General features: G+C 29.2%; 3 protein-coding genes across 7 annotated transcripts; 2 read left to right on the forward strand and 1 right to left on the reverse strand.

Moving 5' to 3' along the window:
• The first annotated feature begins 669 nt into the window (after positions 1-669).
• Positions 670-5543, forward strand: LOC122500235 (transitional endoplasmic reticulum ATPase TER94). Its single transcript, XM_043609072.1, has 7 exons — positions 670-824; positions 1700-2870; positions 2937-3101; positions 3228-3872; positions 3951-4112; positions 4194-4348; positions 4432-5543. Exons 1-7 carry the CDS (start codon positions 808-810, stop codon positions 4526-4528), a joined length of 2412 nt encoding a protein of 803 aa, XP_043465007.1. The 5' UTR covers positions 670-807; the 3' UTR covers positions 4529-5543.
• Positions 5544-5746: 203 nt separating this feature from the next.
• Positions 5747-15290, reverse strand: LOC122500237 (WD repeat domain phosphoinositide-interacting protein 2). 4 transcript variants are annotated; one of them, XM_043609080.1, is made up of 11 exons: positions 15152-15290; positions 11721-11803; positions 11475-11641; positions 11202-11396; positions 11002-11118; positions 10779-10933; positions 10472-10645; positions 10276-10383; positions 10104-10201; positions 8977-9039; positions 5747-6784 (listed from the first exon to the last, which is right to left on the reverse strand). In XM_043609080.1, exons 3-11 carry the CDS (start codon positions 11586-11588, stop codon positions 6669-6671), a joined length of 1140 nt encoding a protein of 379 aa, XP_043465015.1. In that variant the 5' UTR covers positions 11589-11641; positions 11721-11803; positions 15152-15290; the 3' UTR covers positions 5747-6668. The 4 variants fall into 4 exon arrangements, with proteins under 4 accessions (XP_043465015.1, XP_043465013.1, XP_043465012.1 ...); XM_043609078.1 differs by lacking the exon at positions 15152-15290 and adding an exon at positions 12852-13140 and having other exon boundaries at positions 8983-9039; XM_043609077.1 differs by lacking the exon at positions 15152-15290 and adding an exon at positions 12852-13140.
• Positions 15224-18990, forward strand: LOC122500238 (monocyte to macrophage differentiation factor 2). 2 transcript variants are annotated; one of them, XM_043609083.1, is made up of 5 exons: positions 15224-15365; positions 15750-15949; positions 17846-18091; positions 18208-18460; positions 18541-18990. In XM_043609083.1, the coding sequence occupies exons 2-5, from the start codon at positions 15930-15932 to the stop codon at positions 18790-18792; spliced, it is 771 nt and encodes a 256-aa protein (XP_043465018.1). In that variant the 5' UTR covers positions 15224-15365; positions 15750-15929; the 3' UTR covers positions 18793-18990. The 2 variants fall into 2 exon arrangements, with proteins under 2 accessions (XP_043465018.1, XP_043465017.1); XM_043609082.1 differs by lacking the exon at positions 15750-15949 and having other exon boundaries at positions 15227-15365.
• The last annotated feature ends 842 nt before the right edge of the window (positions 18991-19832 follow it).

Consider the following 19832-nt stretch of genomic DNA (forward strand, 5'->3'; position numbering starts at 1 on the left):
TCTAGAATGAACTTTTGTTACAATAAATATAATAATTTATAATATTTATTCAATTTTTATTACTTATCGTCTAGAAATAAGGAAAAATTTTAATAATATTAAAAAAATCAATATATGTGACGCTCCACGAGAAAAGGGACCTTATTTACTCTTGTCATAAGGTCCCTTTTCTCGTGGAGCGTCACATATGATTGAAAATTTCCGAATGACAGACAAAAATTGACAAATTTTCTAAATTTATATATATAGGTTTTCGAAACTAAAAAGTTATTAATGTTTTGCAAATATTTGAATAAGTAATTGAATAAATTGTTTGACTATTCAAAACCAAATAATTCGGTTTGAAAAAAAGTTAATATATTATTTCAATATTTCTAAAAAACAGTTACTTTGTTTAACAATATATAACTAATATTTTATTACTTTTGAATTTCCCTCCATTTAATGCCTCTCTCGAATGTGGCGCGAATTTCAATTTTCAATTAACTTCTTTTAAAGTACAATTCACTCCTACTATAAATTATAAAAATTACTAGTTTTACTATATTCTGTAAGAAAATATAATATTACGGGATAAAATAAATAGTCATTAATCAATAGAATTATTTACCAAATAAATAGATTTGAAAGAAAGAAAATAATTGGTTTAGAATTATTTTATTCAACATGACTGGATTGGCTAGTTCATGTTGACACCGATATGTAGGAAACTTCATTGTGTTAGTTTCGTGTCCTGCAGTATCCCGTGTGATTTCTAAAAGGACAGCGTTTCTTGTGCTTTTTTCAGAAAATAATATCTTGTGAATCATGAGTGACCCAAAAAGGTAAGAGAAATTTCACAATCACATATATGTTAGTAAATATAAGAATTGATAATTTCCCCGTTTATTTTGCTATTTAACAAACATTTTAAATGCCTCTTTGAAATGTACGCCAGGTCCGCCTCTATCAATTTCACGTTGTCATCATGTCGACGCCGCGCGTTCTTTCACAAATTTTGCGTCAAATCTCTACAAGTTTTATCTTTAAAAAAAATTTCATTTATTATTCAATATCTTTAATAAATCATATATTTAAATCTTTTTGTTCGACCTAAATTCAATTTAATTAGACGTGGCATAGAATTAATTATGTTTCAGACTTTATCCAGTGTCAAATCAACAAACGAATCATCAAAAATGTCAGTCATATGTTAATACATTTTCTTGAAATGAAAATGTGTCTAATAATTATAAAAAGAATTTAATTAAATGTTATACTGTTTTATATAATTGTCCCTAACCTAACAACTTGGAACAAATCCAGATTTTAGTTTTAGAAATAATGATTATTTTTTAATTAATTGAAAATTTGTTTTTTTTCTTGAAAGAAAAGAATTTTTATTAAGTTATTATATTTTCTATAGGATGACTAATTTTTTTGTTTTGAAATATAAAATGTATTCACTGGACAATGATTCAGTGCGATTGAAAGAACTACACTTGCGCTCTTCTGATTGGCCATTGTGTTGAATAATTTTTAGGAACTAATATTTAATTTTAAATAAAATATCCTAAGAAATAAATTAATTCTAAATTGGACTATTTAAGAAAAGAATATTGATGAAAAATATTTTATTTATTTTATTGAAAAATGTATTTTTTTCTTTGTTCTCATTGTCCAATTTCTGTCAAATGTTACATTTGAAATTTTATTTCAGTGGTGAAGATCTAGCTACAGCAATTTTGCGCAAAAAGGACAGGCCAAACAGATTAATCGTCGATGAAGCGACCAATGATGACAATTCAGTCGTGGGATTATCTCAGGCTAAAATGGACGAACTGCAACTCTTTCGAGGAGACACTGTTTTGCTGAAAGGAAAACGCAGGAAAGAGACAGTTTGCATTGTCCTCTCCGATGATACATGCCCGGATGAGAAAATCAGAATGAATCGAGTTGTTCGTACAAACTTGAGAGTTCGACTAAGTGACGTTGTCTCCGTGCAAGCAGTACCTGATGTAAAGTACGGTAAACGTATACACGTTCTACCCATGGACGACACAGTTGAAGGCTTGACTGGAAACCTCTTCGAAGTTTACTTAAAGCCATACTTTTTGGAAGCCTATCGACCAATTCATAAAGATGACAACTTTATTGTTCGCGGAGGAATGCGCGCTGTAGAATTCAAAGTTGTGGAGACTGATCCCGGTCCCTACTGCATTGTCGCACCAGATACAGTAATTCACTGCGAGGGCGATCCTATAAAGCGCGAGGAGGAGGAGGAAGCCTTGAACGCTGTTGGTTATGACGATATTGGAGGTGTTCGGAAGCAGTTAGCACAAATTAAGGAAATGGTGGAGCTACCTCTACGTCATCCTTCTTTATTCAAAGCTATTGGTGTGAAGCCACCTCGTGGTATTCTCCTCTATGGACCGCCGGGAACAGGAAAAACTCTCATTGCCAGAGCAGTTGCAAACGAGACTGGAGCTTTCTTCTTCTTAATCAACGGACCTGAAATTATGAGCAAATTGGCTGGCGAATCGGAGAGTAATTTACGAAAAGCTTTCGAGGAAGCTGAGAAAAATTCACCCGCTATCATTTTCATTGACGAATTGGACGCTATTGCACCAAAAAGAGAAAAAACTCATGGAGAAGTAGAAAGGCGTATCGTATCCCAACTTCTTACTTTGATGGATGGCATGAAACAAAGTGCTCATGTCATTGTCATGGCTGCCACAAATAGGCCTAACAGCATCGATGGAGCCCTACGTCGCTTCGGTCGTTTCGACCGGGAAATTGACATTGGTATTCCAGACGCTACCGGACGTCTAGAAATTTTGCGGATTCACACGAAAAACATGAAACTCGCTGATGATGTCGAATTGGAAGAGGTTTGGAATTAATATCTATTTTTTTTGTCCTTGAAAATAAAATTTTAAACAAAATATTTTTTATAGATTGCCGCTGAAACTCACGGTCACGTTGGTGCAGATTTAGCTTCTCTTTGCTCAGAGGCCGCTCTTCAACAAATTCGCGAGAAAATGGATTTGATCGATTTGGAAGATGACGTTGTAGACGCTGAAGTATTAAATTCTCTCGCAGTGACAATGGAGAACTTCAAGGTAATTTCTTATTCTCGACAATAAGACTACTAAAATAATAACTTTGTTAATTATTTTTGAGATTATCAAGATATAAATAAAATAAACAAATATTGAGTTTAATTTTAATAAAAATTATTTTTCCAGTACGCAATGACGAAAAGCAGTCCTAGTGCTCTTCGCGAGACGATTGTCGAAGTGCCGACTGTATCCTGGGATGACATTGGTGGTTTGCAGAATGTTAAAATGGAACTTCAGGAATTGGTGCAATATCCAGTGGAACATCCAGACAAGTTCTTGAAATTCGGCATGCAACCATCCCGAGGTGTTCTGTTCTATGGACCTCCGGGTTGTGGTAAAACACTCTTGGCCAAGGCGATTGCAAATGAATGTCAGGCAAATTTCATATCGGTGAAGGGTCCTGAACTATTGACAATGTGGTTTGGTGAGTCAGAAGCCAACGTTAGGGACGTTTTTGATAAAGCCAGATCTGCAGCACCATGTGTACTCTTTTTCGACGAGTTGGATTCCATTGCAAAATCACGAGGTGGAACTGTCGGCGATGCTGGCGGTGCTGCAGACCGAGTCATCAATCAGATTTTAACCGAAATGGACGGAATGGGCGCAAAGAAGAATGTCTTCATCATTGGAGCAACTAATCGTCCCGACATCATCGACCCTGCTATTCTTCGTCCAGGAAGATTGGATCAACTGATTTATATTCCTCTTCCTGATGAAAAATCTCGCGAAGCTATTTTCAAAGCAAATCTACGCAAATCTCCTGTAGCACAAGTAAGATTTTGTTTATTTATATATTTTTTACGTGACTCCTTTATTTCCTTTCTTACTTTGAATTTGAAACTTTTTTAGGATGTTGATTTGTGCTACATAGCCAAAGTAACACACGGATTCTCCGGTGCCGATTTAACAGAAATTTGTCAACGTGCTTGTAAACTGGCAATTAGACAATGCATTGAAACGGAAATTCGAAGGGAAAAAGATCGGGCTGCTAATCCTTCAGTTTGTATGGATGTAAGTAGCGAAACGTTAGAATTTAAAATAAAAAAAACTCGAATATTTGAAGAAAACTATTATTAATTATTATTAACCTAGATGGATGAGGAGGATCCTGTGCCAGAAATTACAAGAGCCCACTTTGAAGAAGCAATGAGGTTTGCCCGTCGTTCAGTTTCCGACAACGATATTCGCAAATATGAAATGTTTGCACAAACTCTTCAACAGTCTCGAGGTTTTGGAACAAATTTCAGGTATGTAATAAAATTTTATTTGAAAACTTATCAAAGATTTGACTTATCAAAGAATGGGAGTAATGTGAAAATTTTCCCGACAGATTTCCACAAAGTGGAGGAGCACCAGGTACTCAAGGAGACCTTACACAAGGAGATCAACCGTTCCAAGATGATGGCGATGATGATCTCTATAGTTAAGTTTTCAGTTTTCTGTACTTGATTGCAGTGAAGCATTCGACAAAAGGGCCTGTCTATTAACGTGTGAATATTGCACGGTCACGATTTTTAATGGTTCATGAAAAAATTGGAAATAAATAAATTGCGTAACAAACTTTTTATATAAAAGGGCGTATGATGTATGTCTGAAGTTTGAGTACTTTTTTTTAGCCTTACGATCGTACATATTTTGTGAACAACTAATTCGACTGATATCAAGTGCATAAACTGTTTGTGATACAAGTAGTAATTTTTCAACTTTTTCTATTTCAATATCAAATTGTTTGTATACAAGGATTATTAAATAGCGTCGAGTTAATTTTTTTTATGCGCCATACATTTAAAGATAGACCCTTTTGCTCCGGCGGCACTAGCATCATCATTATTATTATTTTTATTGTTGGCGCTCTAAAACTAAAAAGTGCTAAAAACGCATGCATTACTTGTAGAAAAACTTGAAATATGTACGCGTAAAAACAAGTATAGCTGCGCCAGACAAACATAGGAAATAAGATAATAGAAATTACTTTGGTTTCCATCCTGTAAAATTCGTTTTTGTAAAGATTTCCCGTTCATGTGAACGTTGTGTGATTACGTTTTTTTACCTTTCGGGGCACTCATGCCGTTAAACGGTTTGAAATGTCAAATACATTTTCCTTAAATTGAATTCTTCATCTAATCTATCTAAGAAGCATAATTAAATGAAACTAAAAATTTTAAGTCATCTACAGTTTTTTTTATCTACATTAAATTAGAATGGAAATTTTTATTGAAATTATTTATATAATATTAAGAATTTTACAGATTAGAAATTGCTATTTAAACAAATTACATAAAAAAAAACATGTGCAGCATTAATTTTATCTGTAATAAATGTCATAACGTTCATCGATTTTCTTTTGGTGCACGATTCTTTTTCAAATTGGACCACGTCGATGTAAAGATCTTGTGGGTAAAAAAATACTGTAAACTGAATAAAAGGAGTTACAAAATTTAATCTGAGTATGCCTACTTTTAAATAAAATTCAAAATCTATATTAAATTGAAAATTTAATTTCATATAAGATATTTAAAATTGACGAAATGAAAAATTGCTTATATTGTATCTATATAAAATTTTTCTTTATTCAAGATTTAAAATTGATAACATTATGAAATTTTGAAGTAGTTTGGTAAATTATAAAAATTTGAAGCAAGTAATTAGAGAAAAGTGAATTTTTATTAGACAAAAAGTTGACTTCCTACTTTGAGATGTTGATAAACAAGTAATCGTTTGATAATATCTGTACATTCTATCATCACATTTTTCCACTTATGGGTAGTCATATTGAGAATCTAAGAGTGGAAGTTTTTAGGAAAGCATTATCTTAATGTATGAGAGCCTAAATCATACAATTGATGTATGTATTAATGATAATATGATAATAAAAATAATAATCTTACGAGTACTGACATCAATGTGTTAACAATTTTATGTATGTACATTTGTCATCAGAGTTTTATTATTTATATATATACTAAACAAGGTTCGTTAGTATAAAACCGAAGAACATATTATGGATATATGTGTGACACTGGCCTAGCATATGCGAGTCGTACACTCCATTCAGTAATTTCTACGGTAACTCGAATACATGCTCATTTGGTTACATATTATTACACAGACAAGAGTTACGACAAATACAGTGTGTTCTACCATACTTAGGATAATGGTATTAATCAAATAATAATAATAATAATAATGTACAAACAATTCGCTCGGAAGCGTATAATTAATGTCGGTCAAGTCCCAACCGGTCTACGAATTGGCACCGATGATTTTAAATTAATAAATTAGATACAAATAATCTAACGCCATAATCTATGAACACTGGAAATATTCATTTCCTGTCCTTTTGTTTTGTGTACTCCATCTCAGCTTCAAAAGTAATTGCATTTAACAACTAAATTTGAAAAGAAATATTGTCGCAAATGAATTTCCCATTTTTTTAATATGTAAACTGCAAATTTTCGTACTATCTTGGTGTTGAGAAATCACAGAGGAAATTTTTTATGATCACAAAGCACTTTCTATCCTCTGGAAAATTTTTTTTCGTCTTTTGATATGCGGAATATGTTCCCTTCATTCCGTTCTTTGTGTAACTGGTGGAAATTCTGTGTCGTCGTCTAAACGAAAAGGTCCACCTCCTTTCGGTGGACTCTCCGTTGCTGCTATCCATTCGTGATACTTTTCCGATTCTAGAAAAATAAATACATATATCAAAGATTCCACAAATATTTGACAATTTAAAATGTCAAGCCGATCAGCATTTATGTATTTTCAAAATTCTTCCAAAGCTACTTGTTCTAATTATCAAATTATTTTAACACTTTAAAAAAATCATCCAATTATTTCGATAAAAGCGTTTAGAAAAACGTTTAAAAAATGAAATCTAGGTATCATTAAATTAAACCATTTTAAAAATATTTTTATTGTAAATGTTTTTGCGAATAATTTCTCTTCGTTTTTGTTTTTATGAGATAACAAAGTTTTATTGTTACAAAAACAATTAATAAAAATTATGTAAATTAGAACATTTACCCAGTAAAGTTCCGATCCCACTCAAGGTTTAAGCAAAAAAAAAAATATTGATTAGTTTTTAATAAATAATATTCAAAGTGAAAAATTTATGTATTTTTTTAGTAATGAAGTTCCAAATATAACTGTTTTTTATTGATCGGAAAAGTAATAATAAAAAAAATTATATCCATTACAATGTAATTTATCTATGTAAAGGTTAATTTCTAAATACCATTTACCAATTGACTAATTCAAAACCCACATTCACCATCTTTGAATAAAAAAATTTTTACTTAAAAAAATCAATATTTTATTCCCTGTTGAAAATCATTTTCGTGCAATCTAGGTTTATAAGAAAGATGCAACTTTTTACTATAAAATATTGTTAAGTTTTGCTCTAAGATGGTTTATCAGTTAATTAAATATTTATAATTTACAATTAGTTTTACGAAAAAAAAATTACCCCTATTTTACTTTTAATTTTTTCCAAAAACAAAATTTTTTAATCAATATTTGTACCTACCTTTTTATAAAATTATATAATGTGAAAATTGAAAAGCATTAGATTTACCAAATTTTAAAATTTATAATATGAAAGTGTTAACCGTTTTATTTAAATAATTTTGAATTCGATCGACTTGACATAAGCTGATAATGATGCGTCGCAAACAAGTTATGCATTTCACACTTAATGTAAATTTAAAATTCTACATTAATGTGAACTTTGCATCAATTTATTTGCAAATCAAGGTTTTTAAAATACAGTGAATCAATGGTTGCTGTGAAAATAATGACGTGGGTTTAATGAGTGCCTTTGAAGCAATGCTTATAAGCGAATTTACGATAGTCTAACTTGAAAATATTAATATTCATATTAAGAACTAATTTATCTGTAAATTTTTTATTCCGAAAAAACTAAATGTGCAATATAAAGGAAAATAAGTTTTTAAACTTAAATTCTCTTTCATTCGACAATAAGTTAAATGAATTTCGATTCATTTTCAGCAATGTTAATAATATTGTACGACTTACTTTAGAAGATAACTAGGTACAATAATAATGTGGTTGAAAAGAAAAGAAAAGAAAAGAAAAAAGAAACCTTTTGTTCCAGTTTTATACAAACATGCGAACACTTAGTTTTTATAATTCGTAAATTATACAAAAGAAAAATTAATTAAAATTTCATGCTTTTTACAAAACAAAGAAAACATTTGCTTTTAGAAAACTGAATTAGCATGCAATGAGATGAAATAAATAATTTCGAAATTCGTGGGAAATCACTGAAATTGGAAATTTTGGAAGAAAATAAAAAAAGTTTTTCTCGTGAAAATAATGGAATTAATAAAATTGATAGAATCCTCTCGACATGCTTTTATATAGAAAATGTAAGAGAAGAGAAAAATCTTTTTTATTCAATTTCCAGGCTAATTACACGTTGTGACTCTATTTCAATAAATTATAGCAGATAAAGAGTTCTTTGTTATATTATCCTGTGCTAGAAAAGCAGATTTCATTTTAATAGTTAATTTTAGTAGAGATTAAATAATTAGAAGCGTATATTAATCGTGAGTTAATAAAACAATGTACGCATAAAAACAATATTCATGTACTGTAAATATTTTGATTATTTAAAAAAGAACGATTTGTTTCTATGCGTCTAGAGAAGCGAAATTAGTTAACAATATTTACGTATTAATTGTTAATAAAGTGATCGGTTAAAGAATAGAGTAAATGAGTGTGAATATGATTGTACAGTGTCTCTCATTAAGTGATTGAATGCTTTTATTTGATGAAGCGAAGAGAAAGGCGATCCAAGGGCCCAATGTGTTTGAAAATGAGAGCAAGAAAAGGGGGAGAATAGAGGACATACCAGTACCTGACATGGAGTCTGGCGAGCGGCCACGCAACGCACCCGCGTAGCTATTTATGCAGGCTTCAGCGAATAAAAAGAAAAAAATACATCAAGTGAGGTCAACTATTGGGGCCCCCAATTCCCCAAGAAAATTCATCTAGCAATTTTACATTGGGGGGATCACAAGAAGCGAAAAAAAAGAACAAGCAATCAAAAAGGCCTCTAATAAAATCTCTAACTTTATTCCGCACCATTCACTCGTTTTTTAAATTCTTGTGCATGGTATATCTCTTTATATTTCTAATACAATAACTAAATTCATCAAATCTACTAAAATCTTAATAAATTAAGAGAAAATATATTGTGAAAAGTCATACAACGAATTGAAAATAGAAAAAATAATCACTAGTTAATTTTGAATATTTAAGTTTACTTTAATTTCAAAATTCAAATACAAAACTAAAAGCTTCTCCTGAAAAGAATTAAAAATGAATACAAACAATATTCCTCTAACCTGTTCTTGTGTTTTTTCATTCAAAACTGTTAATCGTGTAATTAGCCTACTGTATAGTAAATGTATGTACATTAAGTTGAAAATATGTAATGACATAATACTTGAATATTACATTAGTAATAATTTCAAAACATTTTTACACAAAAAAATATTATTACAAAACAAAACTAGTTGAAACAACATTTTGCAAATAAAGTTTCGATTTCCGACAAATTTTTGAAATCATAATACAAGTGTTAACTTGACACGCAATCCTGATGATTTCAAGTAGCCATGCACAAATTTAAAGAAACAGAAATATTTTTGTTATTCAGAAACGAACAATGATAATTAATATTTCCAACCACGAACGCTCAAGTCTTTATATAGAATAAATATTAAAATTGTAATATTTGCTTACAATTTCATTCATTTTAATTAATTATTTTTAATCTTCAAACGCACTCTGTCATGCAGAATAAAATTACTTAACGTCTAACAGATATAAAACTATTTTTAAGCTGAATTATTCAGATCATAGAAATATTTTTGTCACAAATGACAGTATTCTTTTCTTAAATCAATAATTGAAAAACCTAAGATTTGTTTAAATTGAAAACAAAATTCATTTCAATAAACAAAGTTCAAATACCTGAATTTGGAACAGCCTGATTGGCCGTTACGGAACTCTCTCCCGATCCAGTTGTCGAAACAGTAGCACAGTCTACTTCGTCTTGTTTACCATCCAATCTATATAAACAGTTTGATAATGTAGTGATTGTAAATTATACCCTGAACAATTGAAATTTAAGATTAAAAATAACCTGTGTTGTTTTAAAAGAGTACAGTCACCCCCTTCATTCGTGTCCAAATTGTATACGTAAAGGTAACCGTCAGCACTGGCGACGAGAAGCCTCAACACTTTTTGTATGCTGCAGAAAATTGTTTTGTAAGTATTTTATATTCATTTCTATAAATTGATTAATGAATTTCTCTAAACAACGCAATTTAGTTACTTACGTAGTGATGGCACAAACATTTTTTAACCCTTGAAAAGGTAAATGAACACTTGCAAAGGCACGACCTTGATTAAACACATCGGTGACTTGAGAAGGTAAGTAATTCGCCGACGCGGAAACTGCCTTCGTTAAGTAGCCCATCCAACTCTGGGCCTCTTCTGGCTGTTGCTGAGGCCTTTGGAAACATTTTATTCGTCTCAATTAATAAAGTGTTGCAAGTATTATTAAAATTTCTTCAAGCTAATTAAACAAAATATTTCTATTTCTTACACACTTGTTATATTATAATTTCTAAATCATGGACTCACGCTTCCTTGGGTTCCTCCAGCTTAAAAATATGCACAGTCTCCGTGTTGCTGGAACAACAAAGGAACATTGAATCCATACTAAAAGCAAGACTACTTATCGAGACGCATCTTTTCACCCCTCGCCGAAACTCAAACAGTTTAGTGCCATCATTAACCTGAAAATCATAACTTTGTGAAATTTGTCAGTTTTATTTTATTGATGAAAATAGATTTGAGAACTTACGTTAAAGACCCTGATGACAGTGCCCTTCTCGGATGCAGTTGCAACTTTTGTTCCATTAGGACTGAAAGCAAGAGCTGCCAAAGGACTATCGTGAGCTGGAATCATTGTTTTGGCTTGCTGGAAAAACGAAAGAGGAAAGAAACTGTTAGAACTCTTATTTATAATTGCAAGAAATTAAAAAAAAGAACATTTAAATTTACCAGGTTAGTCGCATCAAAAATTTGAACTTCTCCAATGGTATTCGAACCAGGGTAGGCCAAATAACAGTTGTCGCTGTTTATAGAAAGTGTACAAAGTCCAGCTAGGTTTGGTGGTGTTTCTCGAATTGTGTGCAGCACCTTCATATCTCGAATATTGTGAATGTATAAAGATTCTTCCAGACATACTACCAATCTCTAAAAAGCAATATTAATCATAGACTTTTCAGTCCAATGCAAATTGTTTGTAAATAATCAAAGGCTTGTAATTATTACCGCTCTATTGAGTTTCACAGCCAAAATTGTGTTTGAGTAACTGTAGTTACATATTTCAGTTCCTTTTTTAAAATGGCAAACTTTGAGTTTGCGGGGGGAAGATAGGCTAACCATTGCCAAAAGACTGCTGTTGAACAACCTTTCGACAATAAATACATCTTCTGTGTCTGTAAAAAACAAAAACAGAATTTAGAAAAACAGATGTTTAGAAACTATTGTAGTAATAAATGCTTTTTATTAAATTACCATTTTCGAATATTTTTCCTAGATGGTCCACAGAACTAAGAGAAAATATTTTATATCCAGACTTGGATCCAACTGCTAATGATCTGCAATCATGAATAAAAGGAAAATCATTATCAATTTCTTTGCGACGTTATTGTGTTTAATTTCTAATGACTAAACGTTTTAAATAACATTTATACATGTTCTCTTATTCTTCGAGATTAGATAAAATGTTATCTAATCTTGAAGAATAAGAGAACATGTATGAATGTTAAAAAACGAATGTCAGTCCTTTAAAAGAAAACAATTCTTATTGTAAAAAAAAAAATTAAAAAACATTGACTTAATTATATCTTTCCTGCTAAAAACAAAAGTTGTTTTAATCAGAAATTTTCACGTAAACAAAATATGTACTCAAAACAACTCTGCATGAATTTGAGAATTCACTACTCATTCCAGAATAAATCAAATATTTGTCAATTCTCATCCTTTATTTAGGTATTTAATTATTAAATAAATTTTTGAAAGATAAATAATAAAAATGTGCAAGTGGAAATTGCATTGTTAATGAAATTCTGTAAAAGACCAATCAAACCGATATAAGTAAGCTTAGTCAGAATAGTCAGATTTTCATTGGTTATTAGGCAGCAACGTCAAGGTGACAAAAGAATCAAACTGACACACGTTAATTTTTCATACAATCATGAAATGCATGAAATGTTTACAAGAATGAAAAAGAAGATCGTCGCGAGAGAGGCAATAAAGGAATTGTGCATACGAGAAATAAAAAAGGATATTAAAGAAGAATGACAAGGACAATTATTGCGATACAGCTGATCGACGTAAACACTACAGTATTTACGATTATAGCCTAATGTTTGTTCTTGATACGCAATTAATTAGTGAAAGGGGGAAACCAAGAAGATGACGCAAAAAAATTAAAACATAAGTGACCAGTTGCGCGAGAAGAAACGCGCAAGCACGGGGTGACGCCATGCGTGAATAAAAAACTTTTATCCTCGTTTACGCGGGTGACAAAAGGGGTTAAACAACTCGATAGAAAAAAAATGTCAAATCATAACGAATTGCCGAGTAATTAAAAACTAATTACTGTCCTTGTAATACGATGCATGTTTACTTATGTTCACTTACGTGCAATCTTGGTTGAAATTGACAAAAAAAACACCATTCTGAGAATCAGAAGTCTGATTTGCGAGGTTCATGAGGCCGGATATACCGTACTTGAGACCTTGTGTCAACACATCCACGTTACGAGCGAAATTTTGCATAAATTGCACGAGACGGATTGCACTCAACGATCTGCTTGTGTTTATCTCGTTCCAAAGTCTTTATAACAAAGCAATTGCAACTACCAACACTTCCATATTGAACTGAACTGAACAGCTGACAAACGCAATCTAAACTAAGGAACGGGAAATACTGAAACACTGTGAAACACTACCATCCATCCATTCCTTTATTCTGTTTCCATGGAAACGGAGTTTAAATACATCACGCGATACTCGACCACAGCCTTTAATTATTATCATAATTATTTGCGATAAACATTTATTAACGCAATGGACAAATTACAAAAAAAGATGACAAAAAAAATATTTCAATAAACAAATCGGAGTAATATTACGTTAGCTTTCGGAAAATTTGTACTTATTCTAAACAATTACACTTGTTTCTTTGTTTCCAAATAATGGAGTAATTTTATCAAATCTTTCTGCTTAAAATTTATATCCTAATACTTTATAATACCTATTTTTTAATAATAATTTACTTTATTTACATATTTAACTTGACATTTTTATTTTGTGTTTTCCTAAAAACAAATTGTTGAATGATATAGTGAAAAATTTCTTAATTTACATTTTTTTGTATCGTCTACAACAGATTAGAAAATAAAAAGTATAGGTAGATGTAAAGAAGAATAGAAAAAAATATTTTGAACATATATTTGGCTTTTGAAAACATTTCTAAAGAATCAAGGTTGTACTTTCACGATTTAAAGAAGTACAAGGTTGATACCTGAACTGAACGTTCACTCAATTCATGCAAAATTTAATATCAATTTATTGATTCATTAAATTCTATACATAAAATTAATACCTCTTACATTTATTGCATCACAGTTTTTGTTAATTTATTTATTATCTGTCAAAAGTAGTAATAATAATTAACAATACTGTCAAAAATAAATATTTTATTTAAAAGCATTTTTTCGAATTGTTCATTTGAGACTAAAAATTACTCTAAACAAACCACTTCTTTGTTTACAGTGATTTAATAATTATATTAATAGTCATAAAATATAATTCTAATAATTAACAACAAATAATATTTACCTAATATAATAGAGCCATCGATTTTCTTAATTTTTTTTCGAAATGAATTGTAAATAAAACTACAAAGTTTTTTTAAAATTGTCACTTTCTGAATCTTTTTATAATTATTTTACAAAAAAAAGTCGAAAAAAACGAAAAAAACTCAAAATAATATTTTAACCCCTAAACTCGAGTTATTTGAGCATTTGAAATTTGGTATTCCTGATAGTCATTTTAAAAAATGGATACAAATTAAAATTTTCCTTTCCAAGGGTTTCAAGGTTTCGAGCGTATTTGTTAAATATCAATGAATGTAATAATATCTTAGCTATTTAAATCACCATTCCGATATATCTTGCTTTTATTAAAAGCAGGAAGAATCGATTTATTGGGTTTCATATTCTAGGGGAATTGAGAGCTTGCCAGCCTGTTCAGAATGGTCGTCGGACGTCGAGAGAGCAAGGGAGCGAGAGGAGGAGAGAAAAAAGACTTGAAGAAGATATAGAGACCAGCTGGGCTTTTCGTCTGCTTTGCTTTACGTCAAACAATTCTCTACATTAGTTGTACTTTGACAGGCAACTCGTTGCAGTAACTCGTAAAGGGGTTTTGTCAATTATAATCAGTGATTACAAGCAACTTGAAGAAGAAAATTATGGTTAGTTGATACAGACTTTTTAAAATTGACTTATTATATGAATCATGATTTGTTGCAAGATTGTCGCAAAACAATAATATTGTTCGCATCATTTATTATTCTTTTCAGTCTTTTATTAGACTTTCTTATATATAGCACACTGAACCTGTTCAACTCAAAATTATTTTTCTAATCAATGTTCTAAGTTTCTAATTTAATAAAATTACGAGTAAAATTACTTCAAAATAAAACAAGTTGTAGCTGAAATTTCCAAAAGTATTAAATATTTATCGAAGAAGAAAAGATATCTTTTAAAACAATCTAAATGATTTTATTGATACTTTTAATTTCGTTAAAAAGAACTTTTATTTGTTATTCGACCAAAAATGACTTTTCTTTCAAATTCAAAAATTCAAAAATCAAAGAGTTTCAAAAAAAAAAACATTAAAATAAATGCAATAAATTAGATATTTGAATATACTCACTAAACGAGAATGAAGAATGTCGATGTCCATCAGGATGCAGTTCTGGAGGTGTGTAAGGTGTATCCATTTAGCGAGGATAAATAATCCGTTCGTCAGCTGAAAGGTAGCCTTTCGTTAATTCCGAGCAAATTAACATAACAATGGATGGACCGTTTTTACATCAATTGATTACAGCACCTGTAAAAAATGTTCTCAAATTACAGCGAATCAAGAAGTGAGTCTAAATTAAATTTATGAAATATTAATATTTCAAAGTTAAGCATGTTAATTTTTACTCAGAAAATTAACATTTTAATTCAGCATTTGTTTTTTCGTGTGTAATCTTTTTTTTCCATAATAAACATTACAATAGTTAGTGCATGCCCTAATTGTTTCTCTCTAATTTAGAAATCATTTAAATTCAATCACAGTTTTAACATTTTAGCCTTTGCTAAAATGACATTAACATTTGCTAATATTTTCAATAATAATATTATAGTAACTTTTTTAACCTTTGATACTTTGTACAAAATTTAAAAACAGATAAACTATTGTTATCATTGTATCTTGATTCAAGATGAATTTTTTTTCTGAAACAAGAAAATACTTAATTTTCAAGTTTCATCATCATTGAATGATTTCAAAAGATGCGTGAGGTGCATGCTTCAGGGGAATTTTTATTGATGTGGACAGGATTCACTGAATGGCTAAGTACACGACTGACATTAATAATTTTGCTCAGAGTCACGGATGTATTTATCTGCAATGATTTGAGAAATGGAATATTTTTCGTCTGCGAATGATATATAAGCAAAATCTGCAAGTATTCATATGCATATATCTATACATATAAGTATATACTGTATTGATTGACCACTTGACCACTGCCTATTGGACTCAGAAATTAATAGAATGCAAATTCCATCTTAAATTGCATTTGGAAATATTTTATTCTCGAAACTTTATAATTCAATAATTAATAATTAATAATTTCAAAAGCTTTGTTTAAGTAAAAATATTATATTTTTTGAATGGAAACAAAAAAAGTAAAGAATTCGTATGAAATAAATAAAACTAGATAGAAGCAGAAGGTTGTATCAAGTTTGTTAAACTTTGCTCCTTGGATCGGTTTAAATATAATACCACAATACCACAATAAAAAAAATTAGATTTGAATTTTGTTGCTGAAATTGAGATTTCTTATCTATAGACTGATTTCTAGTCATACGAGTTTTGAAGCTTCTTATCTTATATAAGAAAAGCCGTGCAATTCTTTATATAACATAATCCAGATCCTTATATATATATAGAATTAAAAAAATTTGCATACGTCTAGTAGTTCCAATTGAAAATATAAATTTACAGTCTCAGTTTTAATAAATCATGAAAGATGAATATTAATACAATTTTCAGAAAAAAATATTGCTGACTGACATTTAAAAAAATTTAAGCATTTAATGTTCTTGAAGCATTATAGAATGTTTCCCTAACGCTTTATCGCATAATTTTCATTTCCTTTTTATATGTATGTATGTATTCATCGTAACAACACGCACAAAATGATTTGAATGCAACTGGATAAGTAGAATATGTAATTGTGAGTTTAAGATGAACAAATTTATACCAATACTTTTAGTTTTTAAAATTCCAACCACCATTGTTGAATGTTACAAAAAATTACATTTTAACTAGTCAGGGTTGCCACAAAAATTTAACTTTATTTTTCCCTGACTTAATGACTTTTCCCTAATTTCCAGACAGAATTTTGTCTTTTTCCCTGTCCCTAAAGAATATTCTGATGCACTCTAAAAATTATTAGACACTCAAAAAAAAAAGGTTCTATTCAATTTATTTACAAATTTCTTCAAAAGTAAAATTATTCGAAAACATCAATAGTTTTATTTTAAATAAATATTTAATCATTATTATTATTCCATAGAAATTAAGATAATTACAAAAAAATTCAAATTCAAACCTTTTTGCAATTTAACAACTTCATAAGAATCTTCGACTCGCAGTGATCGATTTCTTTATGTTTTATAATATAATTAAAGATGATCGAGTGATAAAATCATTATTTTATTATTATAAGAATCTTGTTACTAAATTTTTTCAAAATTATTTTCATCATTTCAATTCAATTATTATTTTCTACAATTTTCAAATAAAATTCTTATTTCTTTAAATCCAGGAGAATTCAATTATTTAAATACAAAAGTAAATAATTTATTCAATAATTGAATGTTTCTTAAAATTTAATTTTTACTTAACAACTTTTGAAAATATGTAATTTCTATTAAGGAATTTAAAATTTTTTAATTAAAATTTTAATAAAATTTATTACATTAAAGAATTTTATGACAATTTTTGAAAATAATTGAAAACTTTTTGAAGAATTTTATTACAATTTTTTTTTAAATAATTGAATTTCTGAGAAGAATTTAAATAATAATTTTTGAAAACAATTGAATTCATGAGAAGAATTTTATTAAAGTTTTTGACAATGTAATTTAATTCTTGAGAAGAATTTCGCTATCTATGAAATTATTTCCAGTACTTTTAATAAAAATACCTGACTTTTCCCTGAACTCTCAGATTTCCCTGACTTGTGGCAACTCTGCTACTTTAAGATATAAAAATTAAATTAATGTATTAATATTTAATATTAATAAACTACTAATTTAGACGAAAATTATAGAAATAAATTGTTTTTAGTGTACAATGGAAGAACCCAAGATCTTGTACGAACGAGGCTTACACTCCCACATTTGTGGAGCATGTGGCAAATGTAATCACCCATGGAATTTGGATCATACCTTCATTGATTGCAGCAATAGAATTGTTACAACGTTCCATGACATGGACACAATTTTTGTCTGCTACTATTTATGGAACATCTTTGCTTCTTGTCTTCACTGTGTCAACCTTTTTCCATTGTGTCCATTATCATAAGCAAAATGGGTAAGTTTCGATATAATTTCAGTCCATTTTCTGAAAGCAGATTAACAGAATTAATAATATATTTAATTTCATAAACTGTCGAAAAAATAGAAATAAATTTTTACACGCATTTTCAGACAATTAAAAGACGCGCTTCATCGATTTGATCGTGCGATGATCTACATTTTTATAGCTGCCACATATTTTCCCTGGTTAAACAATGAGCGCTTCCAAACGCATGTAACTTTGTCTACAATGAGAATTTTAATATGGATCATGGCAAGTCTCGGTATTCTCTATCAACAAATATTCCACGAGCGATATAAAAAGCTTGAAACTGTTTTTTACTTAGTTATGGGTGTAGGACCCAGTATAGCAATTGTCGATATTGTAAGTACAATAACTATTTTTTTGAAAAAATATTTAAAAAATAATAATTAAATTATTTATATTTGAATTTATATTTTCAGAATGAATATAACGATATAATAGAGCTCAAAATGGGAGGATTAATGTATATAATAGGAATAATATTTTTTAAATCTGATGGACGAATTCCTTGTGCCCATGCTATTTGGCATATGTTTGTTGCCTCAGGAGCTGCTTTTCATTATTTTGCAATTTTAAATAATCTTTATCCAATGGCTGACGATGATAAAGGCTCCAAAACTCTGACAAATCCTATTTTAACCAATTTTATAGAATCTCATTTAGAACTTTAAAATTTCTAGGTGTCTTAAAATCTCCAATTTTAAATCAATTTACAAATCAATATCGATTGATATTTTAAATTTTATATATTTTATAAGCATGATATTAAAATTTTTGAGAATAAACGCAGTAGAATTCTCAAAAACTATATAAGAAAAAAAAAAAAAAAAAAAAGAAAGAAACATCACTGCTAAATAAAGTGCCACTGATAATACCAATGACTAAGACAAAATTTAGCGCAATTTGAATATCTAAAAAGAAAGACAAATTAATTTGTCTCATAAAATACTCCAATGAATTTATTGGTACCTGATGAGTATAATGAATTAAAAATGATTTTAAAAAAACGACTTCTAAACTAAAGTATTAGTAAAATTGTGTGGTAAATATTGGAGAAAATTTTCATCTTTTTGATATAGATGCGAAAAAATAGGAGTAGAGAGTGGAAATAACTTGTATTTTGTGAGTTTTTACTTTCTTCAAATTATCAATTTTTCATTTAGAATATCTAAATAGGTACAATGTTTGAAAAAATCTATTATTAAATAATTTTTGATCTCAAAATATTGTTGAAAATGATTTATAGAGAAAATTAAATTAGAATATTTTTGTATTTTAGAAATAATAGTAATAATCTAAGACTTGAGATTAAGTTGAGAAAATTGTGTAAGATATGTTAAATTATTTTTTTGTAAAACAGTGCCAAAATCAGAAAATAATTTTTAGTCTCATTATAGAACATTTTTTATATATATTTGAAAAAAACAAATAAAAGCGCCAAAATACATAGTAAAAAGGAAAAAAAACATTTTTTCACTTTAAATAAAAACAACTAAAGCAGTAATTACTGCTCTTATAGGCCTAAAGAGTGACAAAATTCAGTTATATATATTTCAAATAATTGTCTAAATTTAAAAAAATTTTAATTCTTAATTGTTAATTAATAAAAATGCTATACGATTGAAATACGTATTTCATATGTTAATTAATTTTCTTAAAAAATCAACTGAATCAACGTTTTGCTCAGTTCGCTTGAGATTAAAAGTTTCAA

This window comes from Leptopilina heterotoma, unplaced genomic scaffold, assembly GCF_015476425.1.
Source record: "Leptopilina heterotoma isolate Lh14 unplaced genomic scaffold, ASM1547642v1 Lhet_182, whole genome shotgun sequence".
NCBI classification, from domain to species: Eukaryota; Metazoa; Arthropoda; class Insecta; order Hymenoptera; family Figitidae; genus Leptopilina; species Leptopilina heterotoma.

Bases quoted from the DNA above. Each gene is read 5' to 3' on its own strand.
- LOC122500235 (XM_043609072.1), top strand. The intron at 3,873-3,950 runs GTAAGATTTTGT...AAACTTTTTTAG, and splicing joins GCAAATCTCCTGTAGCACAA to GATGTTGATTTGTGCTACAT. The intron at 4,113-4,193 runs GTAAGTAGCGAA...TTATTAACCTAG, and splicing joins ATCCTTCAGTTTGTATGGAT to ATGGATGAGGAGGATCCTGT.
- LOC122500238 (XM_043609082.1), top strand. From the start codon at position 15,292: ATGGATGGACCGTTTTTACATCAATTGATTACAGCACCTGTAAAAAAT. The intron at 18,092-18,207 runs GTAAGTTTCGAT...ACGCATTTTCAG, and splicing joins CATTATCATAAGCAAAATGG to ACAATTAAAAGACGCGCTTC. The intron at 18,461-18,540 runs GTAAGTACAATA...TTATATTTTCAG, and splicing joins GTATAGCAATTGTCGATATT to AATGAATATAACGATATAAT.
- LOC122500237 (XM_043609077.1), bottom strand. From the start codon at position 12,988: ATGCAAAATTTCGCTCGTAACGTGGATGTGTTGACACAAGGTCTCAAG. The intron at 11,642-11,720 runs GTAATTTAATAA...TGTTTTTTACAG, and splicing joins AGGAAAAATATTCGAAAATG to ACACAGAAGATGTATTTATT. The intron at 10,646-10,778 runs GTGAGTCCATGA...ATGTTTCCAAAG, and splicing joins CTGGAGGAACCCAAGGAAGC to GCCTCAGCAACAGCCAGAAG.